Consider the following 26,588-nt stretch of genomic DNA (forward strand, 5'->3'; position numbering starts at 1 on the left):
TGAGGTCAAAGTAAACTTTAATCTGGTTTTATTCTTAACCATTTCAAAGAAAACTGGTATTTTTAAAGGCACTGAGTGAGTGGCAGTCACCCTGACAGCCTCTAGGACAAGTGCCACCACCATGACTACAGTGAGAGTTACAACAAAAGGGCTGGTGCACAGCTTGGGTTGAAGCAGACGTCTCATGGTTCCTCTGAGATTCAGATGTATGTTGTAAGAGCCAGTGTCTTTCTGTCTCCCATCCCCATTGACCCCTGCAGGATTGCGCGTCACCCTACTGGTCCTCACCTCAGTGCACAGTGTCCCTTCCTCTGCCCATCTCATACACACTGTGCAAGAAGGTCGCTGGCACCTACTCAGGTAGATTTCAAAGCTGTATGCGTTTTACCTCATTGCCTGAAGATGGCTCTGTGTACAGTGTAGACTATTGGTCAGCACTGTTGTACTGCCTGTCGTGTCCCCAGAACAAAACCTCCAGTCCACGACCCTATGATTGGGAGTGGACTGATTTGGTCTGAAAAAGAAGAAACTGAAACGTTCTTGCCTTTCATAGACCCATAGCCATTCTTCACTGTCCTGGACAAACTCTTATGGCTCCCCGGTGGGACTGGCTATGAGGAAGAGGGAATAGAAACCTAACTTCTTCTGCCTCAGAGCGCAGTCTGTGGCAGGATTCTTTCCCTGCCACTCTGGACATTTGCCATTTCTTTTTTTTTCTTTTTTCTTTTTTTCAGAGCTGGGGACCGAACCCAGGGCCTTGTGCTTGCTAGGCACGCGCTCTACCACTGAGCTAAATCCCCAACCCCGACATTTGCCATTTCTTTCAGTTTCCCTAACAAGCCAAGTCCTTCCCTGCATACCTCCAGTACCACAGTTTGAGGGGAAGGCCAACATGGAGTAGAGAAATCAACCATGGAAGCAACGGCTCTTAATTATTCATAAAGAAATGCAACTTTATTATTTTCAAGTACACATGTAGTGCCTCAAACTAGTGTCTCACAGAAGGTCACCAGTAAGGATCTTGTAGGTGTTCCTTTAACAAATATATCGGGACTGATAGTAATTAGCCTATGCACTTCCTGATTCTAAAGGGAGATTGCTAAAGTGCTCGGAAAGCATACTTTGAAACTAACTATGCTGCTCCTAGCAGTATCGTTTATGCTCTTGAATTACCTAGCAGATGATTTTATTGATTGTGCAAAGGTAAACTTTTGTTCAAAGTCAGTGATCTCAAATTAGTCAGGCCCAAATAAATACGGTGTCCCATTTAGACTTCCGACTGAAGGCTATGCATGACTGACAAATTTCAAGGTATTTAGGGTAAGGCAAAACTCCATCCACCACGATGAGACAGTAGCCTTTGGGAGGCCCTTGGGCCTGGCTTGATGCTTGTCTTGACTTTCATATTCCCACCTCAAGCCTTCCAGTTTCCTTGCTGATTCTCTCTTGCTTCCCTCATTCATCCAGGTGCATCTATGCTATGCTTTCTAGGCCAGGATTAGAGAACAGGCAGCTGTCTGAAGAGCGAATACGTTAGGTTGAGAAGAGAGTAAGGAAAGATAACTCTATGCCATAGGAACCTGAAGCCAGCTTCCTGTCTCAATCTGAGAGGTCAAAGGTGCATAGGTCTCTTAAGAATTTCTCTTGTGTCTAAAGTTTCTGACTGTGTCATGAGCTACACTGATTCTGCATGTTCCCGAAAGTCAGGGATGTCCTGGAAACATTTCTACACTGATTCCTGCCAATGGCCAAGAGATCCTTTTTCAGGACAAGCAAGGCGATACTGGACATAACGTGGGTTCAGCAGGTGGGTAGGAAGCAGAAGGCAGTGAGAGAGCACGAGGAGAAGTGGCAGCTAATGGGGCTCTCAGAACAGCACGAGGCCCCAGAGAACTAATTATTCTAAAGAAGGGGGGTGTTCCCAAGAGTATGTGGTTGAGATAGCTGAACCTTCTGTGAAATCTGAGCCTTGTGGACAGAGAGGACCACTACCCAAGGGTCAGAGGGGCACTGGGTGGCACTTACTGCTAGTCTGATGAGATGGGAATTTGGTCTGCTGGTGTGCTAGTCTCTTAAGTCTCTCACAGATCCAGAGCCTGTCCCATATACCTGAAGGCTGGAGATGACACACCTGTGGTCACTTCCTTCCTTCCTTTCTTCCTTCCTTCCTTCCTTCCTTCCTTCCTTCCTTTCTTTCTTTCTCAGCCAGTGCACCCCAACCTCCACTTGCCAGCCCAGCTCCCCTCTGGTTCCTGACTGGTCTTGGCTGGGAGACAGGCCCCATCTCTCCAACTGGCTTCCTTTTCTGGCCCTAGGCTCTTGCACTCACAGAAGCAGAATTTTGTGTTTTCAAGGTGTAAGGGGAGGAGCAAGGGAAGACTCAGGCAGGAAGGTGAGGAAGGCAAGAATGGGAAGAGGAGTGAACAGGGGGTGGTGGTGGTGGTGGTGGTGGTGGTGGTGGTGGTGGTGGTGGTGGTGGTAGTGGTGGGTACTGGTGGTCTGACAGGCTTTCCTCCAGGGTTAGACAGGATTAACCTTTGGGTGTTGATCTGTTTGAATAATGGAATAATGCAGGTGAGGGTGAAGGACTGGGACACAGGGAGGGCTAGGGCGACCCCCGGTTCTTCAGAAAATGTAGACAATGTGGGAGAGTGGGACGGGAAGGATCTGAGGAGGCGACCCCAACATGCACTGTCTTAGGGTTCACAGCGGGACCTATGGAGCAGTTGGAGCAGTCTCCTCAAGTTTATTTACCCAAGCCTACCCACTGAGTTCACGCCACCATCGCTTCCTTGTGTCTCCCCAGCCCTTCCCTTCACCACAACACCCACCAGCCCCTCTGGAGCACCCCATCTCCCCTGTTCTTCCTTTTGTCGGTGAGCTCAGTAGTACGTCTCCTTCTCCACCCAGCCTGTTGGAGAGATGGGATAAAGATTGCAGTAGGAGCATAAAAAGAGGTAAACGATCAACCCCACCTATAGCTTGAGTAGTTGGGGTTAGACCAGGGCTTGAATAGCTGAGGTTAGACCAGGGCTTGAATAGCTGAGGTCAGCGAGGAGAAGCCAGGAGAGTAGGGCAGAGGAAAAGGACAGCCCCCGGCCTGCTGGGTGGGCTATATAGTTTTAACTGGGAGGGAGGGGACAAGTCTGTTTTCAGGGTAAACTTGTATTTCACTCAGTAGAGGCTGAAAATGCCTCCCAGACTCTCCTGGAGGCAGCTGTCCCACCGTGGCTACGAAGACTGACATCCTTACTATTTCTTTTAAAAATCAGTTTTCAGATTTTATGTGAAAATATCAAAGTTTAGCTATTGGGCCCATTAGAAAACCACACACGCAACCTATTGGGCCACTGAACACCAAACACTGTATGTGGGCCTGTGGTTTGTAGGCTATCCATTTCAACCCAGCAAATGCTCAATGATATTTCTAGGGAAAACAAACTAAATTTTAGTTGATGCCTGGGAATCAGGAGCCCTGTGTTCGTAGTAGATAAGTCACCTCTGGGCATCCTTTTTTTATCATCAAGTGTATAGATGATTAGATGACCTTGAAGGGCCTTTCTATCTGACAGTTAAAACCTGTGGTTCTAGAGCAGTAGTTCTTAACCTGTGGGTCATGACCTCTTTGGGGGTCAAATGACACTTTCACAGGTCAAAGTAAAACTCGAAGGTCAAGACAAGTACTAGGCTAGGCCCAAAGGCCTCCCAAGGACTGCTGTCTCACAGACATTTACATTACAATTCATAACAGTAACAAAATTGCAGTTATGAAGTAGCAACGGAAATAATTTACGGTTGGGGGCCACGACAACATGGGGAACTGTATTCAAGGGTCAAACCGTCAGGAAGGCTGAGAACCACTGCTCTAGAGGAAAGTGGAGACCTTAAAGGACCTTAAGTTAGATAGTTTACAGGAAGAGGCTGGGGCGGGCGGTAGCTCAGGGCTGCTGGGACCTTAGGTCAGACAGACTTCTGCAGAGTGGACATGCTTACCCCCAGGGTACCGCCGCAGGATGAGCTTTCGGACTTCATCATAGATGAAGATGAGGAGACTGTAGGGAAAGGCACAGAACCACCACGTGACCCTGCAAGCAACAGAGGGAAGTGTCAGGACCTTCAGAGAGCGGCACAGTGTCACAAAGGTAGAATTAAAGTCATTCTTGGGTCCTAGAAGGAGCCTAAGATTTCTCTGCTGCTACCACTCCTTCGGTCACCTAGAGAGACACTCACTTGAGTGGGTACATTCGGAGGGCCACCCCCATACCCGGGCAGTAAGACAGGAAGGCAGCCAGAGCCGTCTCTTCTAGCAGCCCAAAAATCAGGATCTTGTTCCTAGAGAGACAAAGAAGGCAGCGTTGTGGGAGGACGTCTGGAGGGAGAGCTCCAGGGACTCCCCTGGGGGCAGAAGGGAAGGAGCACAAGGAAATGTGGGGAATCAGTCTTCATCCAAGTCCTTTTCAGACCTTTTCTCATGGTTTATGTAACCAAAGAAAACAAATGTTTTCTTCTGCTTGTTCTGTTCACCTCTGGTTACTGTCTATTTTATATACATATACATATACTCGTTAAATAGTTCTATGTAATTCTGTGCCAGAGAAATAGTAGTCAACATTTAATATTGTTGTTAAATATCAATATTGTTAATATAATACCCATAGACAACATATAATATTGTTATTGCTCTAGGCCCGTGAACTGGGAAAATATCATCTTCTCAACAAGATGCTTTAAAAGCTGCTCTGGACAGAGCCCATGGATGTCTTCTGTTTCTCAGCATCTCCTTTGACCTGAGTGGTTGCTTATCACAGACACTGACTCAAGAGGCTATTTGGGAGAAACTGATCCCAGCCAATGCTTGCTCCCGTGTGACCACACAGGAGATGGTTACCATAGATTCTCTGCATCAGAATTCAAAAGCAGGACGGAGCAAAGTTCTGAGGGCAGTTTCTAGAGTCAGATCTGTCAACTCTATGGCTAGCTTCGTCCCTTCCTGACTTTGGGTGATTGATGAGTGCCTCATTTCTTGGAGCCGTGTGTTTGCTCTCTACGTATAGTAAGAGGAAGAGAAGACAAGTTTCCTTTGGTTACAAAAAGCATGAGGCAGTGCCTGAGGAGGACATAGGAATGCGTCTCTCATTGTGCCTCTTCCACACAGCCCACATTTTAATTGATTTTTTGCCTCCCAAATTATACTTGTTAGTGATGAATATATTAAAATATATTATAAATATTCATGGATTCCAAGCAGAATTATGGATTAATTGCCATCACTGTCTTCTTGGGGATTATCTAAGGATGACCCACTGGGAAACCTGGCAGATTCTTGTAAGTAAAAGCATATCTCTTTTTGAAATGTTGCGAAGAGTATGTCTGAGGACTATTAGTGAGCTGAGACAGAAGGTGAGGCCTGGGTACTCTGAGGCTGCCTCTGGCGAGGTGGGTTTGTGGGTCTCAATGCTTCTTCCTGTGCTTAGCCAGAGTCATATTGTTTCGTTCCTGTCTGCCTCTCTGTGGACTGACTTAATCAGTTTGGCTCTGTCTCTACCTTGCTGCGTCTCCCACATGCTTCCTTACGAATGTCTCGTACAGCACTGGGCCTAATTTCTTAGATTCCCTAGGACAAAACGTGGGGAATGGTGGCCTTTCTTTATTGTAGAAAAAATAAAAAAAGCCTGGCCCTTTCAGTACTCTGCCACCATCTGTGTTAAAATCACAAGTGGTCGAGGTGACAGATATACCCACGACAGGCAGGCTACTGCAGTGTGGGGTGGAGAGACCAACCCAGACAGCCCTGATCAGCAGCTGATCAGCTTAACCATTTAACCTCGGGGAGCTTCTTGCCCACACAGTGTACAACGGTACCCACCTGGAGGAGCCATTGTGAGGTTAGAATGAGACACTTGATTCACTCCCTGGTACACGCTGCCACACTGTAGGAAGGCCTGAGTATGCCCCTGGGCAGACGCAGCACATGAGACGAGTGCTATAAACCCAGCTACCTGCTAAGTGTTGGTGTAGAGTACAGGAGACTTGACCCAGAACTGGGGAGAGGATGTGGCTAGGCGCCATTTTAGTAGGGAATGGGAGAGGAAGGGGAAGGAAGAAGGGTGAGAAGAAAACGAGGAAGATGAATGTGAAGGTAGGAAGCGATAACAAAGTAACTCTCGGAGCAATGTTACAACTCAGTAGAAAGAGCCTTGCCATTCTGTCCTCATTTTTTGGTCTGTTTCAAACACAGCCATGATTAAGTACTTATTACAACCAGACACTTCCTTAGCAAACCTGAGCCCTGGCAGCTAAGGTGAGCTGGCGTTGGAATCCTGGCCTACGAGGGTTGGTGCCCATGTGTACAGGACTCTGCCTGGTAGGGCCTCATCGTGATAGGTGCTCACTTCATGCCCTGCTGGAACACCGAGTTGCGCCGGGTCTTGCAAATGATGAGGTCAGCCCACTGCACAACCACGATGCTGGCAAAGAAGGCCGTGTGGCATGTGAACTCCACCACCTTCCGCTGCTCATAGGTCTGGGCAGAAGAGAGGCAGGAGAAGGTAAAGTGTGAGAGGAAGGCATGGTGCCAGGAAAGAGCATGCTTTAGGCGGTTGTTAAACCCAGCACGTGACCGTCTTCTACCCCCAGGCTGCTCCTAGCCAATTCCTGCCAGGGCCTCAGCCCCATCCCTTCTTATTAGCATCACGCTTGCACAGCCCCACTCACCCACTCTTGTCCATAGCTGTCCTCCAGGTCGTTGGTAGTCCGATCATCCCAGTCAAGGCGGATCCCAAGCAGCCTCGATGGCAGGAAGCCGTTCTCTGCCAGTATTACAAAGTAGGTGAAGAAGCCGCCCAGAGCCTGGATCATGCCTGGAAGTAGTATAAGCAAAAGGTAGGACCTGAGTAGAGAAAGGAGAGGGAAAGGGACATCCCTTGGGGACAGAGATGGAGCTGGACTCTTTCCTGAAACGTCACTCATCTCTCTCAGGAACTAGAAGCAGCCTGTGGTGGTGGTGGTGGTGGTGGTGGGGTTTACCCTCCCGAGCCCTGACGCACCGATCTGTCCGTAAGCCATGCTGATAAGCCTCTCGTTCACCAGCTTGTCCGTCTGGGAGTTCCGTGGCTGCCTCTTCATGATGTCGCTCTCAGCCGCTTCGTATGCTAATGAGATGGCAGGAACCTGTACACACAGGACATGGGGAGGAGAAGGTATCTGAAGAGCTCTGTGAAACCGCTCAGTGAAGTGCCAACAGAATTCAGTACACTGGTATTTAAGATCCTGTTATCACGAGGGACATAGCTTAGGGGTGCTTGCCTAGCATTGAGTGAGTCTTGGGTTCAATCCCCGGTACTGCAGTGTGGTGAAAAGGAAACTTCCTATTTCCCTCCAGGCCTGTGATGATCTGCTGCCTACTGGTCAGGGTCTGGTCAGATGCCCTGGTGCTGCTCACCCCACCCCTATTCTGTGGGACTGCCTGGTCTGGCTCGACTCCGCCCTCTGTCCTCACCATGTCTGTGCCCAGGTCGATGCACAGGATGGTCACGGTGCCCAGGGGAAGGGGGATGTTGGCAATGATGAACAGCAGGAAGGGGGTGATCTCAGGGATGTTGCTGGTCAGGGTGTACGCGATGGACTTCTTCAGGTTGTCAAAGATCAGGCGCCCTGTGGAGAGGTTCTAAGGGCATCAGGGAGATTAGAGGGACCCTCCCCACCCCAGCCCCTGGACTTCGGCTGGCTGCTCAATTTTCTAAGAGGAAGGTTTAAAACCCGAAGCAGCCTGGAATCTTAGAGTAAAAGTCAGAGGAAGCAGAAGGTCTGGCTTCAGACATCCTGGATGTCACACAGCCCACACCGCTTTCTCACCCTCCTCCACGCCCGTCACAATGGAGGCAAAGTTGTCGTCGAGAAGGATCATGTCAGCTGCCTGCTTAGAGACATCAGAGCCAGAGATGCCCATGGCAATGCCAATGTCAGCCTTCTTCAGCGCGGGGGAGTCGTTCACCCCGTCACCAGTCACTGCCACGATGGCTCCCTGGCATGGGGAAGACACCGAAGGTCCTTGAGAAGAGTCCTTGTCTGTCTGGCTCCTGACTTTGCCCTGTCTCTGCCTCTTGCCGTCTTGCTCACCTGCCTCTGACAGCCCTCCACAATGATGAGCTTCTGCTGAGGGGAGGTCCGGGCAAACACGATCTCCGTGTGGTCCCTGAGGATCTCATCCAGCTGCTCTGAAGTCATGTCCTTCAGGTCTGAGCCGTGCACTACACATGCCTTGGCTTCTCTGGAGGGTAGGGGCAGAGACATCTGACCATCTACGCTCAGGCCAGTCCTGTTGCCCCTCCCTGCCCGCTGTGTGCCTGAGTTTCTCTGGGAGGTGGGACTCCATCTTGCTTCTGTGCTCCCTTCTGTGAAGCCGAGTCCTGCTATTTCTCTGAGAGGAGACATCCTACCCATGCAAGCATAAGGCTCTGTTTGCTAGGCAGGTCCTGTCCCTATAGCAACCCTGCAGTGTGGACAGCATCTTAATCTCATAACTGAGAAAATGGAAGTTCAGGGCTGCAAGATGTTTCCAAGGTGACACAGCCTGAGCACAAGCTTGTCTGAGGAACCAGCTGTTGGGCTGTTAAAGGAAAAACCTTAGTCTATGGGTCCCAGAGATGCTCAAGGAACACCCAGGGCCTCTCTGGGAGGTGATGTGTTGGCCAGCGATGGGGTCTTTGTAATGGCCTCACCTGGGATTGACTTGACTCACAGGAATGTTGAGCCTGGCTGCAATGTCTTCCACAGTCTCGTTACCCTCTGATATGATGCCCACACCTTTGGCAATGGCCTTGGCTGTGATAGGGTGATCCCCAGTCACCATGATCACCTGATAGGAAGGAGAAGGCAGAAAGAGAAAGCTATGTTGGTTTCTCCCTCCCCATTCCTCTCTCCAAATTATGTCAAGATAAACTACTAGGGGTGTGTGTGTGTGTGTGTGTGTGTGTGTGTGTGTGTGTTTGGCAGTAAGGGCAAGAGATAGAACAAACTGTGTTCAGAGGGAGAAGCCCCCCCCCAAAAAAACCATCTATGACAGGTTAATGAGGGTCCCTTGGCAGAGGAGAGTCTGTGTTCTTCCCCAACCCTGTCTGTCTGTCTGTCACTTGCTTGCTTACTCTATGTTCCCCATCCCCTCTCTCTCCTCCAGTCTCTCTAGGACAAGATCTTGAGGTATGCAGCCCACACCAGTCTCAGACTCCCAGGATCCTCTTGCCCACGACTGTCAAGTGCTGGGATTATGTGTGTACTGTGAGGGTCCTGCCTGAGTTGTCTGGGAGACTGCTTCAGGAGTTTGGCTACGTGGATATGAGACAGTCAGAGCTGGCCAGGCACTCCTTTTTATCAGCTTCCTTCCTCCTCTTCCTTCTTCTATTACTTTATGTGTATAGAGATGTTTTGTCTGTCTGTATGTCTGTGTACTATGTACATGCCTGGTGCCCTTGGAGGCCAGAAGAGCAGTGAGTGCTCGTAACGGTTGAGCTACCTCGCCAGCCTTTGTCAGCCCCTCCCCCCCCCAATACAGTTAAAAGACCAACGTTTTGGGAGCACTCATGGTTTCTTCAGGGTCACAGGAACCCAGAACAAAGGTTTGGTTTCCCCAGTGTCTCCAGTGGTCACTGCAACAGTGCAGTGAGTAGAGCAGGGCTAAGATGGACACAGTGTCCAACCGCTGATACGCTCGTCTGCTTCCAACTGTCCTGCATAGTGTGGGGGGAGGCAAGGCGTGCCTTCGCCGGGATAATTAATGTTTTCTTACTGTTGCACAATACATGGAGTGGGATGAGAAGGGCGTATGCCTGGGAAGAGGCTATTATCAGCATAAAGTGAGCCAAGCTAGAAGAGGACAGATTTGCATATGTGGGCTTGTAGAAGTCCCACAGATCTGAAGCAAGACACACGTCTTCAGGCCCCACTGCCTTCTCTCCCACCCCTATTATTAACCTGAAACTACCCCCAAAGTACCTTCCTACTGAAAAACAAGTGTCTCTTCAAACCTCATTGTCCTTGACTCCCTAATATATCGAAACCCTTCACTCTCTTGGTTTCTGCACCTCCTTCGTCTCTGCCCCAGTTGTATCCCCCACTCCATTGCGTGCTCAGTCAGCTTCCTCAGGGTGGCAGAATGGAGCAAGTCCTGGCTTGGGACAGGAGCATTTCCCAGCTGTTGGAACTTAGAGGAGCCAGTTTTCTGTTTCAGCACAATGGAGGGGGTGGTCCACAATCATCCCAGGCTGGCTTTATGTAGACAATAAATGTTAGCTGCATTTTACTGCCCCATCGCCCTCCCTTCTCTTTCTCCACTTCCTCAGAAATGTCGGTGGACCTAGGGTCTCATTCCTTGACTCCTGTTTGCTTCCTGAACAGTGTAATAAAATACTCTAATAAACCTTTAGCCTAAACTCATGTGCTAATGAGATTTAAATCTCCAGTCCTGACCTCCTTTCTTGAACTCTAAACTATATTCCTATCTCTAGATGCTCATTCCCCCTCCCCACCCCTTAGAAATGCTTCAAGCTTAAGGTCCAAGCTGAGATACTCAGTTCTCCCAGCTCACCCTCCGGCTCCTCCCCTCCTCTTAGAACCATCTGTTCTACCCATTCTGTCCTGTTCTCTCCCATAGCTTTGCACCCCATGCTCACCAACTTCTCAAAATGCTTCTCAAATGCAACTCTGTGTCTCTGTTCCCTATCTCGCTGTCGTGTTCAGATCCTCATCTTGGCCTGGGCTACTGTGCATCTTCAATCTGTCTTAATCTGTCTCCCTGTTTCCCTGACTTCAGCTCTTGCCCAAATCTCGTCCGTCCTCCATTAGGTAGCCTTAAAGCTATCTCTGTGACATCTATGGCCTTCTGTGGCACACAAGTCTGGCATTTGAAGGAAATCCTTCCAACTGGCCCTGACCCAGTGTCTCAGTCCTAATTCCCAGGAGTCCCCCATCGTCTCTCCCCCTGCTGACCTGCACACCCCTGAGAGTGTGGGCACATCTGGGTACATACTGTTCTTGCTCCCCTTCCTTTCGAGCCTACTGAATCTTCATCAGCCTTCAAGGCCCAGGTCAAATATCATCCCCTCTGCTAAACCCTGTCTGGTTCTCTGAGGCAGAATTAACAGTTCCCAGTTGGTTTTCCACAGAGCCCTTGCCCAGCCGCTGTGCCATTTCTCATCATGCCGAGAGGCACCTGACTGGGCAGAAGGAGGATGGCTCCCAGACAAGCCAACTGGGCATCCTATTCCCATCTCACCTCTTACGACATTTCTATTTTGGGCAAGCTATTTACCAACTCCGAGTTTCTCCGTGTTTGTTTTTCAGTGGGGGTAATAATGCCTATTTTCCATACTGAGTTCTAATTGCATTCAACATACACACACACACACACACACACACACACACACACACACACACACACACACAGAGCACCGAGTCTTCCTGGTGTGATGGTTAAGAAACAGATTGCCTGGTTTCAAATTCTGACTTAGCAACTTACTAAGTCTCGGGCTTGCTACTCTGTGCCTCAGTTTCTCTCTCTGTGACAGGGAAATGCTGGTGCTTACTCAGAAGACAGCCATGCCCAGTGCTTAAGAGTAGTGTCTGAGGCATGTAAAAAGTTAAAATGACTTACTATTGGGCATCTAACCAATTGTGACTGTTCTGTGATGTGCTTAGAAGCATCTGTCCCCCACCCAGAGAGATCTTGAGCTCAGTTTCTACTCATCTTTGTATCCTCTGTGGGATACAGAGACTTTGCTTTTGGGGGGCAGGCTGAGTTGCATTGTTTAAAAAATTGTAAAAGCGATGGGACCAGAATTGGTGACTAGAAAAGGAGGATGTCAAAGATGCCTGATGAATATCGGAAAGCAGTAAAACCAAACAAATAGAAGAATAGAAGAGAGTAGTCATTGATAAATGACCGACCGCACTTGGACAAGAATTCAGTGGCGGAAAAGGGGGGATCCTGGGTGAGAGAGGAGAATATGAAGTGCTAAGAGGAGCCCATTGGTGTAGACAAGAGCTTACTAGTCCCATTCCAAATGGACAGACCCGGGGCTGGAGAGATGGCTCAGTGGTTAAGAGCACCGACTGCTCTTCCTAAGGTCCTGAGTTCAAATCCCAGCAACCACATGGTGGCTCACAATGATCTGTAATGAGATTCGATGCCCTCTTCTGGTGTGTGTGAAGACAGCTACAGTGTACTCATATACAATAAATAAATCTTAAAAAAAAAAAGTTAGCCAAATGGACAGACTGAGCAGTAGTGGGGCAGTCAGATAACTAAGTATCCATGCCAGGAGTGTTGACTGGTGCTTTGAATGAGGTGGGGAGGGAGGGGGCCCATGCAGATGGGGCAGTGAGCTGGACTAGATGCTAGGCATGCGCAAAAGACAGAAATGAGCGCTCTTGTCAGGCATGCGCCTCTCCCTGCAGATGGATAACTCCTCTGGGTCAGTGGGAAGGAGGCCACCAGGAGCCTGTGTCTCCTCAGGACACAGCTGCTGCAGTCGCTTGACCTCTGGCACCAGGCATACAAGGACACGGGTGTGTGTGTGTGTGTGTGTGTGTGTGTGTGTGTGTGTGTGTGTGTGTGTGTAGGAAGGAGGCCAGTACCTTGATGCCTGCACTTCTGCACTTGCCCACAGCATCTGGCACAGCTGCTCTGGGGGGATCAATCATAGACATGAGCCCCACAAAGCAGAGCTTCTCTGTGGGAAAGTTCAGCTCATCCGTGTCAAATTTGAAGCCCCGAGGAAACTTTCCAGAAGGCAGGTTCAGCTGACAGAAGCCTGAGGAGGAGCAAGAGGGAGGAGTGAGAGCAGTACAGTGAGTGGCTGCCTGGCAGCTAGAGACACCACCAAGGCTCCACCTTCTCAGCCCTGCTCCTCTTTCTGCGTCCTTACCCAGCACTCGCTCCCCGAGTCCTCCCAGCTCCATGTAGGCGTTTTGAAAGGCATCTTGCATCTCCTTGTCAAGAGGGATCTCCTTGCCCTGTACCAGGATGGTAGAGCATCGGTCCAGGATGCGCTCCGGGGCACCTTTCATCACCAGCACATGGCTCTGGGGGCTGTCTTCCCTCTCATGGATGGAAAGCTGGAGAAGAGAAAGGCAGTTACCAGAGGGAGCCATATAACCTTGGTGGCTCTGTTGCTTAGCCTAGGGTCAGATAGCAGCTGCTTTGAAGGAAACCTTCCTTAATAACATTAACTCTCATCCATCAAAGACTGTCAACAAAGGAGAAACTCTGTGTGTGTGTGGGGGGGTGTTTGCTTGTCATCCGGAGTCTTAAAATCCATGGAGTTCTATGGAGTCACTTCCATAGAACAGTGACTCATTCAACAAATAGTCATTAGGATCAGTCGGGATAGGCACTGTGCTAAGGGGTGGATGGCTTTCACTAGCGTCCCCTAGTCTCCAATGATGGGGGGACTTTCCCTCCACGGTGCATGCAGAATAGACCTGAGGCTATTCTTGGCACAAAGAAGTGTCTAAAGGCTGAGGAGGAGTGCAGCGTTACGGAAGTGCGCGTTAGTCATGCGGATGGCAGTGTTGAAGGACCATGGCCTGTGGATGGGGTCTATGTGAAGAAGAGAAGGTGCTAAGCTGTGTGAGGTAAGGTTTGCCTGTTACAGAGTGATGCGGTCGGGCCAGCTGTCCTAGGACTGAGGTGGGAGAGCATGTCCCTCAGACATACCCCATCCCTTCTTTCTGCTATTGAGTCTCCGTTCACCCACTCTCCCCGCTTTCGTCCCCCACTTTCTCTGTCCCAGCAGCCCAGCCAGACCTGATATTTGTTGGTAGAGTTGAAGGGAATTTCTGCCACCTTGGGATTCCTGTCCCTCATCTTCCTCACTGAGCCACAGGACAACTCGATGCACTTGAGCAGAGCTGACTCAGAGGCGTCACCAGCTGTGTCCCGCTGCCAGAAGAAGAGGGAGTTCAGTGTCACGGTGGGGGAGGGGAGGGAATGGAGGATGGAGGAGACAGCGTCAGTTGAGGTCACCAAGGCAGCTACGGGATGTGAGAGGAAAGCTGGGTATCTGCAAGGGGACTTGGGAAACATCCCTCTAACACATCTGTTTGCACTCTCTGGCTGGCCCCCTACCTTAGACACGGAGATGTTCTCCTGCCCAGCCTTGAAGACGGCACGATTGCAGAGACCAGCGATCCGAGACAGGGCTGTCCACGTCGGGGACCGCTTGTCAAAAGTGGCCCCTGGCAAGAAAGGAGGGAGAAGCTTGGCTCTCCATTAGAGAGTTTTCACACCCTGGTCTCCCTCTCCCTCAGGACCATCCACTTCCCTTCACCCTTTCTGGAGCACCCAATCACCAGACTGATCTTCAGTGGTGTCAGCCTCATGGATCTGGTTGTCAAACCACATGTGAGCCACCGTCATGCGGTTCTGGGTGAGGGTGCCTGTCTTGTCCGAGCAGATGGTGGACGTGGAGCCCAGCGTCTCCACCGCCTCCAGGTTCTTCACCAGGCAGTTCTTGCGAGCCATGCGCTTGGCTGTCAGCGTCAGGCACACCTGGGACACAGAGAGGAGAATTAGAACGGCCAAGTCGAGAGTGACAGCTGTCTATGACTTTCCCCATTCTGAAGCTCTAATCCTTTTCCGTTAACCCCACTCAAAAGATTGTGTGGGACCTAGCAAGAAACAGTGGCAGGTCAACTTTAGGCGTGTTAAATAGGTTCTTAGGGATATCAGTGGTAAATGCCTGGAAGAAAGCTGACGATATCTGACTCCAGGACAGATACAGAGATGTGACAACCACCCACATAGAAGCGACAACAGAAACTGTGGAAGAAAATGGTTTTCTCTGAGGGCAGCAAGGAAGAAAGCAGAGGCTGGGGCTTGACAGCCACTGAGCTGCTGTGAGGGCAGAGGATGGGAGAACCAGGGTGGTGACACATCACAGCGGCTGATGAAGGACAGAGGACAAGAAGGTGGACAGAAGTATTCATTTCAGCAGCAGAGTTAAGGATGAGAACCGAGAAATGTCAGTGGATTTGCTAGTTAGTCACTGGTGACCTTTGAAAGAGTCTTTATAGCACACGAGACAGGATGAACCCCAGACTGCATCAGGAGACAAGCGCACAGATGGTGAGGGACACGACCGTGACAAGCCCCCAAAGAGAAATCAAATGCTCAGCTACAGCTCAACCCCCAATTTTTCATCTTAAGACTCCGAGGCGTGCCCTGAACAATTTCTGTGTACAGCGTCCTCGATGTGACTGCAGGGACCTGAAGAGAAGAACATTGCTGAGAAGCAATAAGCCACTGTCTGTATCGAATAGGGAGAAGGCCAGAGACACTGAAGGCATCAGCCTCACCCACTCACAGTAACAGTGGCCAAGAGCCCTTCGGGGACGTTGGCTACGATGATGCCGATGAGGAAGATGACAGCCTCCAGCCAGCTGTAGCCCAGGATGAGCGACAGAACAAAGAAGGAGACCCCCAGGAACACGGCCACCCCCGTGATCAGCTGGATGAAATGCTCGATCTCCATGGCTATCGGCGTCTGTCCCACCTCTAGGCCAGAGGCAAGAGTGGCTATGCGGCCCATCACCGTCCGGTCACCTGTGGCGATCACAATGCCCCTGGCAGTGCCTGCCATGAAGAAAAGAGCAGAGGATGAGTGCCCCGGACTCACCGGTGACTGACATCTCCTCACGCTTTCTAAGGAAACAAAACCATCACAAAGTAAATGAGTCAAAGGTTCAAACCCTGGAGGCCACTTTTAGTAAACAAGGCATGGACCTCCCTGCCTAGACCACCATTCTTAGGTTTAATACAGTGGCGAATTGTTTTCTTTTATATTTGGGCCTGAGGAGACATCTTGCAAGTATTACTGAAGTTCAAATTGAAGAGATTCAATAAATGAAATAAAAATTGCTCACAACATTTCAGCAAATCAATTTTATACTAGGTATATTTTTCCAAAGCATATTACAAACAGAAGTAAATTATTTATTGGTTTTTAAGATTTTCTTGGGCCAGAAAGATGGTTCAGTGTGTTAGGGCTCCTACCTGCCAAACCTGATGACCCAGGTTGGAACCAAGTTCTGCAGGTCCTCCACATGTACACTGTGACGTGAGTGTGCTCACTTACACACACACACACACACACACACACACACACACACACACACACACACACTTATGAAAGATTTTTCAATTAGAAAAACCAAGACCTTCTCACTAAAATAACCTTTTAGCCTTCATATTTATATCTACATATTTATTCTATACATTTATAATCTATAAAATAATCTTGTGATTATCTAAAACATGTGACATTATAAGGGTCTTTGGGAAAGGAGGTGTGGTACCCTGGGGACAGCACGCATGTTGAAGTCAGCCAAATCTGGGTTCAGATGCCATCGGAACTCCTACTTAGGAGTCAGTAGTCAAGTGGGCTGTAACTATCGCCTGTAACACAGCTGGCGTGGATGTGACTTGCATTCTTTCCTTGTCCTCTCTTCAGAGCTAGTAGCTGCATAAGCAATAAGGATACCTTATCTGACCTTTCAAATGCCTTCAGTTATGGGAAAGGCATGACAAATCAGAATCGCAGCACATTAAACATTTAGGAAATTTAATGTGTAATGACTTTTATTGTAATTCCGATTCTCTGACGGAAGGAAATAAGCCCAAAGAACCAATGTATTGAGGAGAAGGAGGGCCAGGGAAGGTCTGGAATGCAAGAGGGTATTCCTTATCACCTTGTGAGAGGTCTGTGGTCCAGGCACACCTCTCTCTCCTACCATCTCTTACCCCTGGATTCCTTCCCAGAGTCGGCCTTGACTCAGCTCACTGGCTGGTCCAGAACCACCAACTAGAAGACCTCACTTGACCTCCATGCTCCTAACAGCTGGGTGAGGGGACATCTTGACTCACCATCTGAGGGATTTGTAGAAGGCTTTCAGTCTGGAGATCAACAGAACTGAGAGCTTTCTTGTAGAGAGGTGACTTCCAGCAGAGTCAGTCTGCCCTGGGCCAATGCCCTGCTCTCCAGAGATGACTACAGCAACGATCAGGGCCCTGTGCCCTCAACCTTTACATATGGCGCTTTAGCCAAATAAGTACAGTTGGAGGAGTCAGCCCCTTCCCTGCGCCGCGCTGGAATGAGGAGTTTTCTCGGGAGGCTAGTTTCTCACCTTCCACACAGTTGGTAGAGAAGAAACAGATATTGCGGGTCTCCAAGGGATTCTCATGGGTGAACTCAGGGGACCGGGTCTGGGGCTCCGACTCCCCTGTCAGGGATGAGTTATCCACCTGAGGAGGGAGATGCGAGGTCATTAAACTGGCAGCAGCACTTTGTGCACACAGCTGCCTCCTGAGCCAGGTTCAACTCCCCTCAATCTTCATGACAAGAGGGACAAAATTACTCTTGCCCTCATCACATATTTATGACATTACTCAGCTATCACCCCGACTTGGGTATGGATGACTGAGTCTTCCTGCCTTTTTTTTTTTAATGTCTTTGAGTTATTTACTTAACCCACAAGGCCTTTGTTCACCTGTAAAGTAGGGGGGATGTTAGCAGGGTCACTGCATTGCACGACTCAAGAGACACCACCAAGGCTGTCTGTGAAAATGCTGCCTCCCAGGGTTACCGGGCTGCAACAGATAGCAGCCTTTGTAATTATGCCCCCTGTTCCCAGACACCCTCTCTGTGTAGCCAGGCTGGGTGGACCTTGAACCAATCTCCATCTTCCTGATTCTACCCTCCACCTGTGGAGGGTTGCAATCGTAGGTGTGACCCACCACATCCAGCTTCTTCATCTTTCTTTCCTTAAATTTTATTTATTAGGAGGGGGGGTCTCTGTAGCCCAGGCTGGCCTGGAATCTCTCAGAGTGAAATTAGTGTAGGTAAAGGCTTCTATCATAGAAATGGTATTCAATATAGAATAGCTATAAAGTGGCCAGGTCAAAGAAATCCCAGGACATAGAGCATTCCTAATAGATACATAGAGGTAGCATGTAGCCATCATATGCTGGAAGACCTTGATGTTTGCAATTGGGGTTTTTTTTAACTTTTTTTTAAAGGTTTGCTTATTTATTTATTTATTTTATGTATACAAGTGCACTGTAGCTGTCTTTACACACACCAGAAGAGGGCATCAGTTTCCACCACCATGTGGTTGCTGGGAATTGAACTCAGGACCTCTGGAAGAGCAGCCAGTGCTCCTAACCCCTGAGCCATCTCTCCAGCCCTTTTTTTTAACTTTTAAACTTTCACGTGGACCTTTCTTAACTGTACAAACTCAACCCCTTGCTCCAGGTGACCTCCTCACCTTGCAACCGTGGGAGGAGATGATCCGGAGGTCAGCGGGGACACGGTCTCCACCCTTCACTTCCACCAGGTCTCCCACGACCACCTCCTCTGCATTGATCTGCATCTTCTCTCCCTCTCGGATGACCAGAGCTTGCTGTGGAAAGGCCAAGAGCCCGTCACAAACTGTTCATTTCTACCTTTACTCTCCAAGAAGAAACCCCCACATCTCATAGCAACAAAACTGGGTTCTGGCACGGAGAGCTGACAAGGGTATTTCTGCCCGCCTCAGAACACAAGACAGAAAGAGATGGACCATCTCGGAAACCTTACGTCCCAACTTGGATGGAGCCAGTCCCTGCCATCTACCTGAGGCACCATGTTCTTGAAGGAGTCCATAATCTTGGAGCTTTTGGCTTCCTGGTAGTAGGAGAAGCAGCCAGTGACGATAACTACAGCTGCTAGCACGATACCTAGATATAACTGGTACGGAGAGAGCGAGTTTGAAAGACCTGCCATTTGTCACGTCCAGGGGTGGGTGACATTTGGGATGAGCACCCCTAGTCTTCTAACCCACATTCCTAGCATGGAAGGGGTTAAGAAGAGAGTTCCCATGGCTCTGGCTTTTCTAGGAGTGAAGACCCAGGGATACACACCAGCCTATTAGTGGGAGGAATATGGCGGACTGTCTCTCTCATTGCTGACCACATGTGTTGGAGGGTGTCTCATGGGTCTGAACAGAAGCCTCAATTCAGCCTGAGGTACTGGGCCAGTGATCTTGTTTCCTAAACCCTCCCATCACTTTATTTGGGATTGAGGGGGAGGGGGGCAGGGCGGTGAACCAGTCCAGGGGTCAGGTGCTGGGCTCACATTGTCATTGGATGGTTCGTCCTCCATGGCGGCCAGGATACCATAGGCTAAGAAGCAGAGAAGCGCCCCAATCCACAGCAGGATAGAGAAGCCCCCAAAAAGCTGACGGCAGAACTTGACCCACTCAGGAGTTGTAGGGGGTGGAGTGAGGGCGTTGGGTCCGTCTCTAGCCAGAATATCCTGAGCTCGCTGGTTGGTGAGGCCCTGGGGAGTGAGGAAAGGTGTGGGGGTGGGCATAAGGAACAAACCCAACCCTCATCACACCTCTGGGCATCTTGGAGAATGATATTCCTCTGGAGGGAGAAACATCTTCCTTGGTCAGAAGGGGTGGGACCAACACCAGGGACCACACAGAGAAACTGGTGTCCATAATGAGACTAGGGCCTTGAAGGCTAAAATGGACTCCCACTGTGGCTCCACCTTGGTTATTCTTGGGTTGAAAGATGTTTTTGTTGGGACAGCATGCATAAGCACACCGGAAAGATTCCTTGTCTGACCACCCTCCTTTCTTCCTGCAGATCCTTCCTTTCTCCAGGGCTCCGGAAAAAGCCCCACAGCTTTGACCCTAAGTGTCACGCAGTTTTGGCAACCACCCATGACTTTTTAAAGAAAGCCTAGCCAGGTTCGCTAGATTAAAGGCCTCTTTCTGGATCCAGGTAGTCTCCCATGTTTGATTCTAGAGGGGTGCTTACTATATTGCCCTGGAATTCTGTTTGTATGGTTTTTGTCTTTGAAATGTTTGCTACTGACTTCGAGCAGGAACCACGTGTTACTGATCTTCATGTCGCACAGTCACCGACTTTACATGTGAGCCTTGAGCTCCAACTGCATGCCTGGCACTCTCCAGACAAGCAAGATCAACAAAGTACCCACCCACAATCTAAAGAGGAAACCACAGTGACAACTATACAATGTTGCTAGAGAGTGGAAAACGTGTCACAGAAAATAAAGTAAGGTTAAAGAATGGGAGCATAGCAGTTTAAGCAGAGAGACAGAAAGGAGTGGGTCAAGGATATTGACCATAAAATTTTGTATCTTTTGTCTTTTTGAGACAGGGTATTGTTCTAGCTTGGAAGTTACTTTATAGCCCAAACTGGCCTTGGACTTGCTAGCTTGAACAATGTTTTTGTTTGAGCCATGATCTCAATAGCTTGTCTACCATGGTCTTGAGCTCTTGGACTCAAGTGTTCCTTCTGTTTTAACCTCCTAAGTACCTAAGACTACAGTTGACCACCATAGCACTTGGAAGATAACTTTTTTACACTAAGGGTTGAATTTAGGGCATCACACGAGCTACACAGCACCCTACCATTTTACTACATCTGGAGCCCTCTTCGATTTTGTGACAGGGACTCTTAAGTTGTCTGCCCCAGCCTTGAACTTGCAATCTTCCCTGCTTGGTCTCCTAAGTAGTTGGGGTAATAGGTGTGCACCAGAACACCTAGCTTTGAGAAACAATTTTTAAAAATTCTTAAGGATGAGCTCGGCAATCTGATGTGTGGCTTGCATTTGTTATATAATCCAGCTCATCCAAGGACAGCTTGTGGTCATCTGGGGAAGGAGAAATGGAGGCACTTTGGGAAAGGAAACTGAGCACACTTGGAGGCGTGGAGAGCATGGGCCTGGGTACAGATGTGGCAAGTCATTCTCCCTTCCTGAGTCTCCTTGCTTTACTAAGCGGGCTGACAGTGCCTGACAGAGCTATGGTGAGGATTAAAGAAATGTCTGCATTGCATCTTATTACAGAGCCAATGATGTAGCAGGAGCCAGCAAGTACTATAACAACAGGGATGAGTCACCTTGCTGGTCCATGCCTGTCATCTCTGAGAGCAGTTGCTTGAGGAGGAGCACAGAGCCGTGCCAGGGTCTGGGGCCCTGGGTTCTAAGGAATTCTAGATTCCAGATACATGGGGAAAGAGGGGGAAGCAGAGGTCCAAAGTCTACTTCTGGCCTTGCCACCAACTAATCCCATGACCGTAGGTAAGTCTCTCCTCTCTGGGCTGCTTCCCTCACTTGCAAAGAGCATTGTGTTCTAGTTTTGGGGATTTCCCTCCTGAAGCTGCCTGCCTCTCTCACCTCATAGCTCCACTCACCTTGGACAGATCCACTTGGTATTTTCGGCCCAGCTCATCCAAGGACAGCTTGTGGTCATCCTGGGGAAAGGGAAATGGAGACACTTTTGGAAAGGAGCTAGGCACACTTTGGGACACAGGGTTATGTGGGGAGCATGGGCCTGGGTACAGAGCTCCTTTGGGTGCTCATGGCTGCCGGTGTGTGACTACCAGAGCAGGGCTGCTGCTCCATATCATAGCCCTGTGATCTGAAAGCACTGTGGTCCTCACCATGGCAACCTCCTTCTTCAGCTCATCGAGCTCCTTCTCTTTCTGTTTCTTCTTGCCACCCCCATTCTCCGCAGTGGTGGCGGCAGGCGAGTACTCACGCCCTGCCTGCAAAAGAAAGGGAGGGCCCAGATAATCAGGGAGACTGGAGGGAGCCTGTTCACACCAGTCATCCAGGATGTCATACCATTAGAAGCAGCACACATTTTGAAAAAGATCATCCTATGTGATTTGAGGGGACTCTGGGTGGGGAGAGGGATTGCGTTGATGGCTGGGGTATTCTGTAGGGAGGTCTGTCTACTTTAGAGAGAAGGACTGGGTAGAGTAAAAGTCCCAGGAAGGCAGGAAAAGAAGCAGGCTTGGTGGTGGAAATGGACTAGGTAGAGATGATGGGCTGAGAAGCTATGAGGGACGGGTTCAAGTATGTTTGTAAAATGGGAGCCCAAGGTATGCTGGGAACCCTTACCAGCCTGCTGGGCAGCTTGCCCGGGATGGGACAGAGGCAACTTCAAAGCATAATTGAGTTCCCTCTGTCAAGAAATATATATGAGAGTAAATAGAGACAGAAGTCATGTAAGTCAGGGTCAGCCTTGGGGATCTGTCCAGGTCAGCTCGATGTTTTTAAGAGTAATCTTCTGAGGTCCCTGCTTGCCCTTCTTTTCAGGGCCACTGTAGGTTTTCAGGGTCACATAGAAGTTTCTTTGGGGAGATGGTGAGGATTCTTCATTCAAATGGAGACAGCCTTGGAGCAAGGGGTTAAGCAGGGGCTAGGAAAGGCCTGGTGTTATGGTTAGTGTACAAAATATCATCGTCTCTCTCCATGTCCCTCCACCTCCCTCAGGAGACTGGGGATAGCTGGTCCCTCTGGCTCTTCTATGGGCCTTAAAGGCTACACTGAGCTTTTAAGAGTGGGTTTTGATGCTGTGGTTATGATTTGTGTTTTCCATAAAGAATGAATGAATACCTGGTAGAAAGGAGAGTCAGTGGGGGTGAGGGGGTTGCTTGTTTATTTTGTTTTTCAAGATAATGTATTTGGGGGGTGTTTTTGTTTTTAGTCGGGTATTTTTTAAGCAGATTTTCGGCTAACAGCAAAGGTGAGGGTAAAGTAGAGGAAGTTCTCACGAATCTTCCACCCATGGACACCCTCCCTCAGCATCCGCATCCCACATCCTTAGAGTGATACATTGTTTCAGCACCATCTCCCAGCGGGCAGGGCTGACTCTCGTAGTGAGTGTATGTTCTAGGGGCAAATGCAGATCAGTATGGACCTGCCATTTCACCAGCATGTGGCTGTGGTCCTCTGAGTCCTTGGTACTCCAGAATAACATCAGAGCCATCTGGGAGTTATGGCAGCTGCTGTGATCATAAGGAATCTTTAGCTTAGCACCCTGAGTAATAGAATTCTGTCCAGTGAAATCCAGAGCAATGCTGGGCATGGGACATACAATACAAGGTGGGCATTTGTTTCAAGATGCAGTGCTCTTGGAGACTGTGTTACTCAGACACGCTCCATTTAGAAAAGAAGACCGACCCGTCATGCTTTCATCTCTATCTGAAATACCCAAGATGCAATCTGGTCTTGAGCTTCTGAAGGCCAAGCATCTTGGGGGAAGCTGAAATGGTCATCCAAAGGAGTTGAAAAAAGCTCAGAAGTATTTCTACCTTTCCCTTCCCTGGGGGGTTGCAAGAGGCTTCATTAAGTTGGGTAAATTGAAATGTTTTGCCCTCTACCACGCTTGGTGAGGCTGGCTGATCAGAGGATAGGAAGCCACCAAGGGGTTGAATTTGAGAAAGCATCTGGATAGACTTCAGTGTGGTCCTTGGGGGCCTGAGAGGTGGGAGGCTTGGGCTAGAGGCCGAACAGCAGAGCCCAGGGAAGCCTCTGCACATTCGATATTAAATAAGAGACGTTAAAATGAGAATCAAATGCCACTTAGGGAGCCGGGACTGGTGATGTGTACATCCCATAATACCCGCGGAGGTAGAGGCAGGAAAATTGGAAGTTGGAGTCCAGCCTGGGCTACATAGTAAGATCCTGTCTCAAACAAACAAGTACACATCTCTGAGAAATGTGCTGGCCCTTACATGTCGGTGTGTCAGAGTTGTGGCTGAGCTAAATAACTCCATGTGGCTCTTTCTCTTCCCAGCTCCCACCCTGTTCTCCCACAAGTGCAAAGCTGCTCTTCCCCCCTCCTCCTGTCCTGGCAAGGACCTCAGACTCCATGGCCAGGAGCCTGCAGAGATTTGGGGCCAGTGGCTGCCCAGGGAAGAAAGAAAGAGGAAGTGGGGACCCCTCTCTCCCCCTCTGGCCTCCCCTCCCTCCCTTAGCACAAGGCCCTCTCTCTGGTTCTTCAATGCTGCAGGAGAACAGAGAGTTCTTTTTCAGACTGGGACAAAGTGGGGGTAGCTGGAAAACAGCCAGTGCTCCCCCCACCCCCACCTCAGCCTCTGGAGGAGGCTTGGCTCCCTCCCACTACTGTGATTCCTTCCCCCAGCTCCCACGCTGCCCTTTGCCTTCACGGAGCCATGGACTGGAAGGAAGGTGAAGCAGACCACGGAGTGGAGCGTGGGGAGTGGGATTGTTCTCTGCAGGGCTTTCCTTGTAGGTAGGACCCTGAACTCCCAGACTTAACCCAGCTTTTCACACCGCACACAGCCGCTAGGTTAGGAATGCCACAGGTTCTGGACCCAGCAAGGGTACTAGGGGAGAATTCTGAATGGGGATGTCAAGGTCAAATTATTTTCCAAGTAGATAGAACTCTGTGAGCTGGGTCCACCTTACTCTAAGGTAGAGAGAGGAGGGTTGAGGAGTGTCTGCTCTTTCTCTCTACTTAGATGGAGGTAGGGTTTGCCTGACCTCATTGGCTCTGGCCTCTCAGAGGTTCTGCCCCTCAGCTGGATCTGCTCTTTCTATGGGGAGCAGGAAAGATATTGCTGGCGGTCCCTGGACAGTGTGGCTTATTTTGATTAAGCCTCTTCCTCAGGGAAGCCCATTGACCATAGAGAGTTCCTGAGGGTGGGCTCACAGCCCTCACCTTACCCTCCACCACTCATGACCCTGTATGCTCAAAGGCTCTTTCTTCATTTGCAAATTCGCCTTCTGAGAACATGCTGTTGTGAGGCTGTGGACACATACACACTCACACACACACACACACACACACACACACACACACACACACACACACACACACACACAGATGCACGTATGCATAGGAGCGCAACACTCTTCTATTTCCAGTTCCCACCCCAGCTCTGGACCCCTGGTGTCCAGGATCAGAGTTTTTTCCAGCTGTTCAGCGTAGTGCAACAACATGTCCTTGCCTGACTCTTCCTTGGACCCAGAAGTTGGCCCACAGCCCCCCTGTGGCACTGTCTTCCTCACATTTTGCAATGGCCTGTCAAGCCCTTTCCCTCCATGCCCTCTTTCGCCAGTGTTCCACAGAAGGAAGGCTGCCAAGCACAGTATGTAAAGGGTTCGGGGTCCCTTTGCTTCATATGGGAATTTCATTTCTAAGAATTGGGAAGCCTTGTACTCGCTCGCCCAGACATGACTGTTAATCTTTTCATTGGCAGATCCATTGCTTCAGAATGCCATGGGCAGGGGCAGTTCTCAGCAGCCTTTGGAAAGGTCCCCAAAGCCTATGGCCTGGAGCCCAGGACAGTGTTGCTGGGGACATCTGGAGGGGTGCTGGGGTGAGGGCTGGGGATACATCTTTGCTCCGTCTCTCCCAGTTGACTCTGGCATGCCCTGCTCTGAGAGCTGGTGTAATAAACTGCTAGGTGGCTCCAGGAGTGTGGTGTTTCACAGCTCCTTCCCGACCCCAGGCTGGCCCCTGTGCTCTTGGGCTAAGGACCTCAGAGCAATAGATATTTTCGGTGTGTAACAAGGACAGCAGCGAACGAACAATGCCAAAGTCCCTTCAGCTGGGAAGCTAGGAGCTGTGGAGAAAGAGGAGGGATCTGGGGAGAGAAGATGAGGGGGTGGAGAGCGGGGGAGGTCTGGAAGGGCACTTGGGTGGTTTCTGGGCTCCTTGTGGGAGAGGCAGAGAGCAGGGTGGCTGCAGAACCTGACAGTCTTTAGGTTCTTGAGCACCATGAAATGAATCCACATGCATGTGAAGTCGGGAGACAAGTTCCAAGTTCAAACCATCCCACGCAGTTCAGTCAGCGTCTCTCACCCTCTCCACATCCCATTTCTACTCCACCCTCCAGAGAGTGGCCCCTGATCTTGGGGAAGATACTCACCCCACGACCCATCTTGGGGCAGAGTGGCTGAGGGGACCTAGGCTGGAAAGGTCACCAGGAGGATCCCAAGACCACACCGCCTGTCTGGGGCAGCTGGAGACCCTGGCAGACAGGCAGAGAGAGCCAGAGCAACAGGGTAGCTTTAAATAGGTCCCTCTCCCCCTCACTCCCGCCTTCCCCTTCTGGGGAAAGAAACGTTTGTTGAAACTGGATCCCTGAGGACTCCTCCCCTCCCGCCCCTTTAGCAACTGGCCCAGCTGATGGTCCTGTTTTGTCCCTGGTGTGTCCCCCCCACCCCCCTCAGCTCCTCATCCCATGGCAGCTACAACCAAGAGAGAAGCAAGGGGAAAGGATTAGGGAGGGGGGAGCAGGAAAAAAAAACGAGAAGTGGCCCCTTGAAAGCTAACAGCTCAGGGTCCTAGGACTAACCGCCTATAGTTCTAGGTGAGGAAGCAAGGCTTTAAGAATTCAGCAACCTTAGTGGATAAGACAGAATCTCGCCAAGCTCACATCCAAGCTCCCAGAGGAAGCAACAGCCTGCTCTGTCTGCTGTAGAGGCTGCAAGGACGTTGTGACCAAGAAAGAATTAGAACACAGATGACTCTTATATTTGAAGCTCCTTGCAGGGACCAAAGCCTGGAGGTGCTGAGCCAGGCAAGTCGGACTTGCTGCCCTCTGGCTGCTTCATATACCACCCCGGCCCCACAATAGCTATGAATTTGGCCCAACACATCCTAAACTTACTTCAAACATTGATACTTTGTAACTTTATAGCAATTTTTGTTTGTTTGTTTTTCGACACAGGTTTTCTCTGTGTAGTCTTGGCTGTCCTGGA

At 49.9% G+C, this 26,588-nt stretch overlaps 1 protein-coding gene across 1 annotated transcript; it reads right to left on the minus strand.

Annotated features, from left to right (window-relative positions):
* Positions 1-25,872, minus strand: Atp1a2 (ATPase Na+/K+ transporting subunit alpha 2). Its single transcript, NM_012505.3, has 23 exons — positions 25,754-25,872; positions 21,509-21,613; positions 21,260-21,319; positions 19,167-19,370; positions 18,666-18,779; positions 18,319-18,453; positions 17,179-17,296; positions 15,360-15,628; positions 14,347-14,545; positions 14,123-14,232; positions 13,802-13,936; positions 12,921-13,110; positions 12,631-12,806; positions 8,721-8,857; positions 8,119-8,269; positions 7,855-8,023; positions 7,499-7,653; positions 7,047-7,170; positions 6,715-6,860; positions 6,393-6,523; positions 4,231-4,332; positions 3,994-4,085; positions 1-2,911 (listed from the first exon to the last, which is right to left on the minus strand). Exons 1-23 carry the CDS (start codon positions 25,763-25,765, stop codon positions 2,883-2,885), a joined length of 3,063 nt encoding a protein of 1,020 aa, NP_036637.1. The 5' UTR covers positions 25,766-25,872; the 3' UTR covers positions 1-2,882.
* Positions 25,873-26,588: the final 716 nt, after the last annotated feature.

This window comes from Rattus norvegicus, chromosome 13 (genome assembly GCF_021556685.1).
Source record: "Rattus norvegicus strain SHRSP/BbbUtx chromosome 13, alternate assembly SHRSP_T2T, whole genome shotgun sequence".
NCBI lineage: Eukaryota > Metazoa > Chordata > Mammalia > Rodentia > Muridae > Rattus > Rattus norvegicus.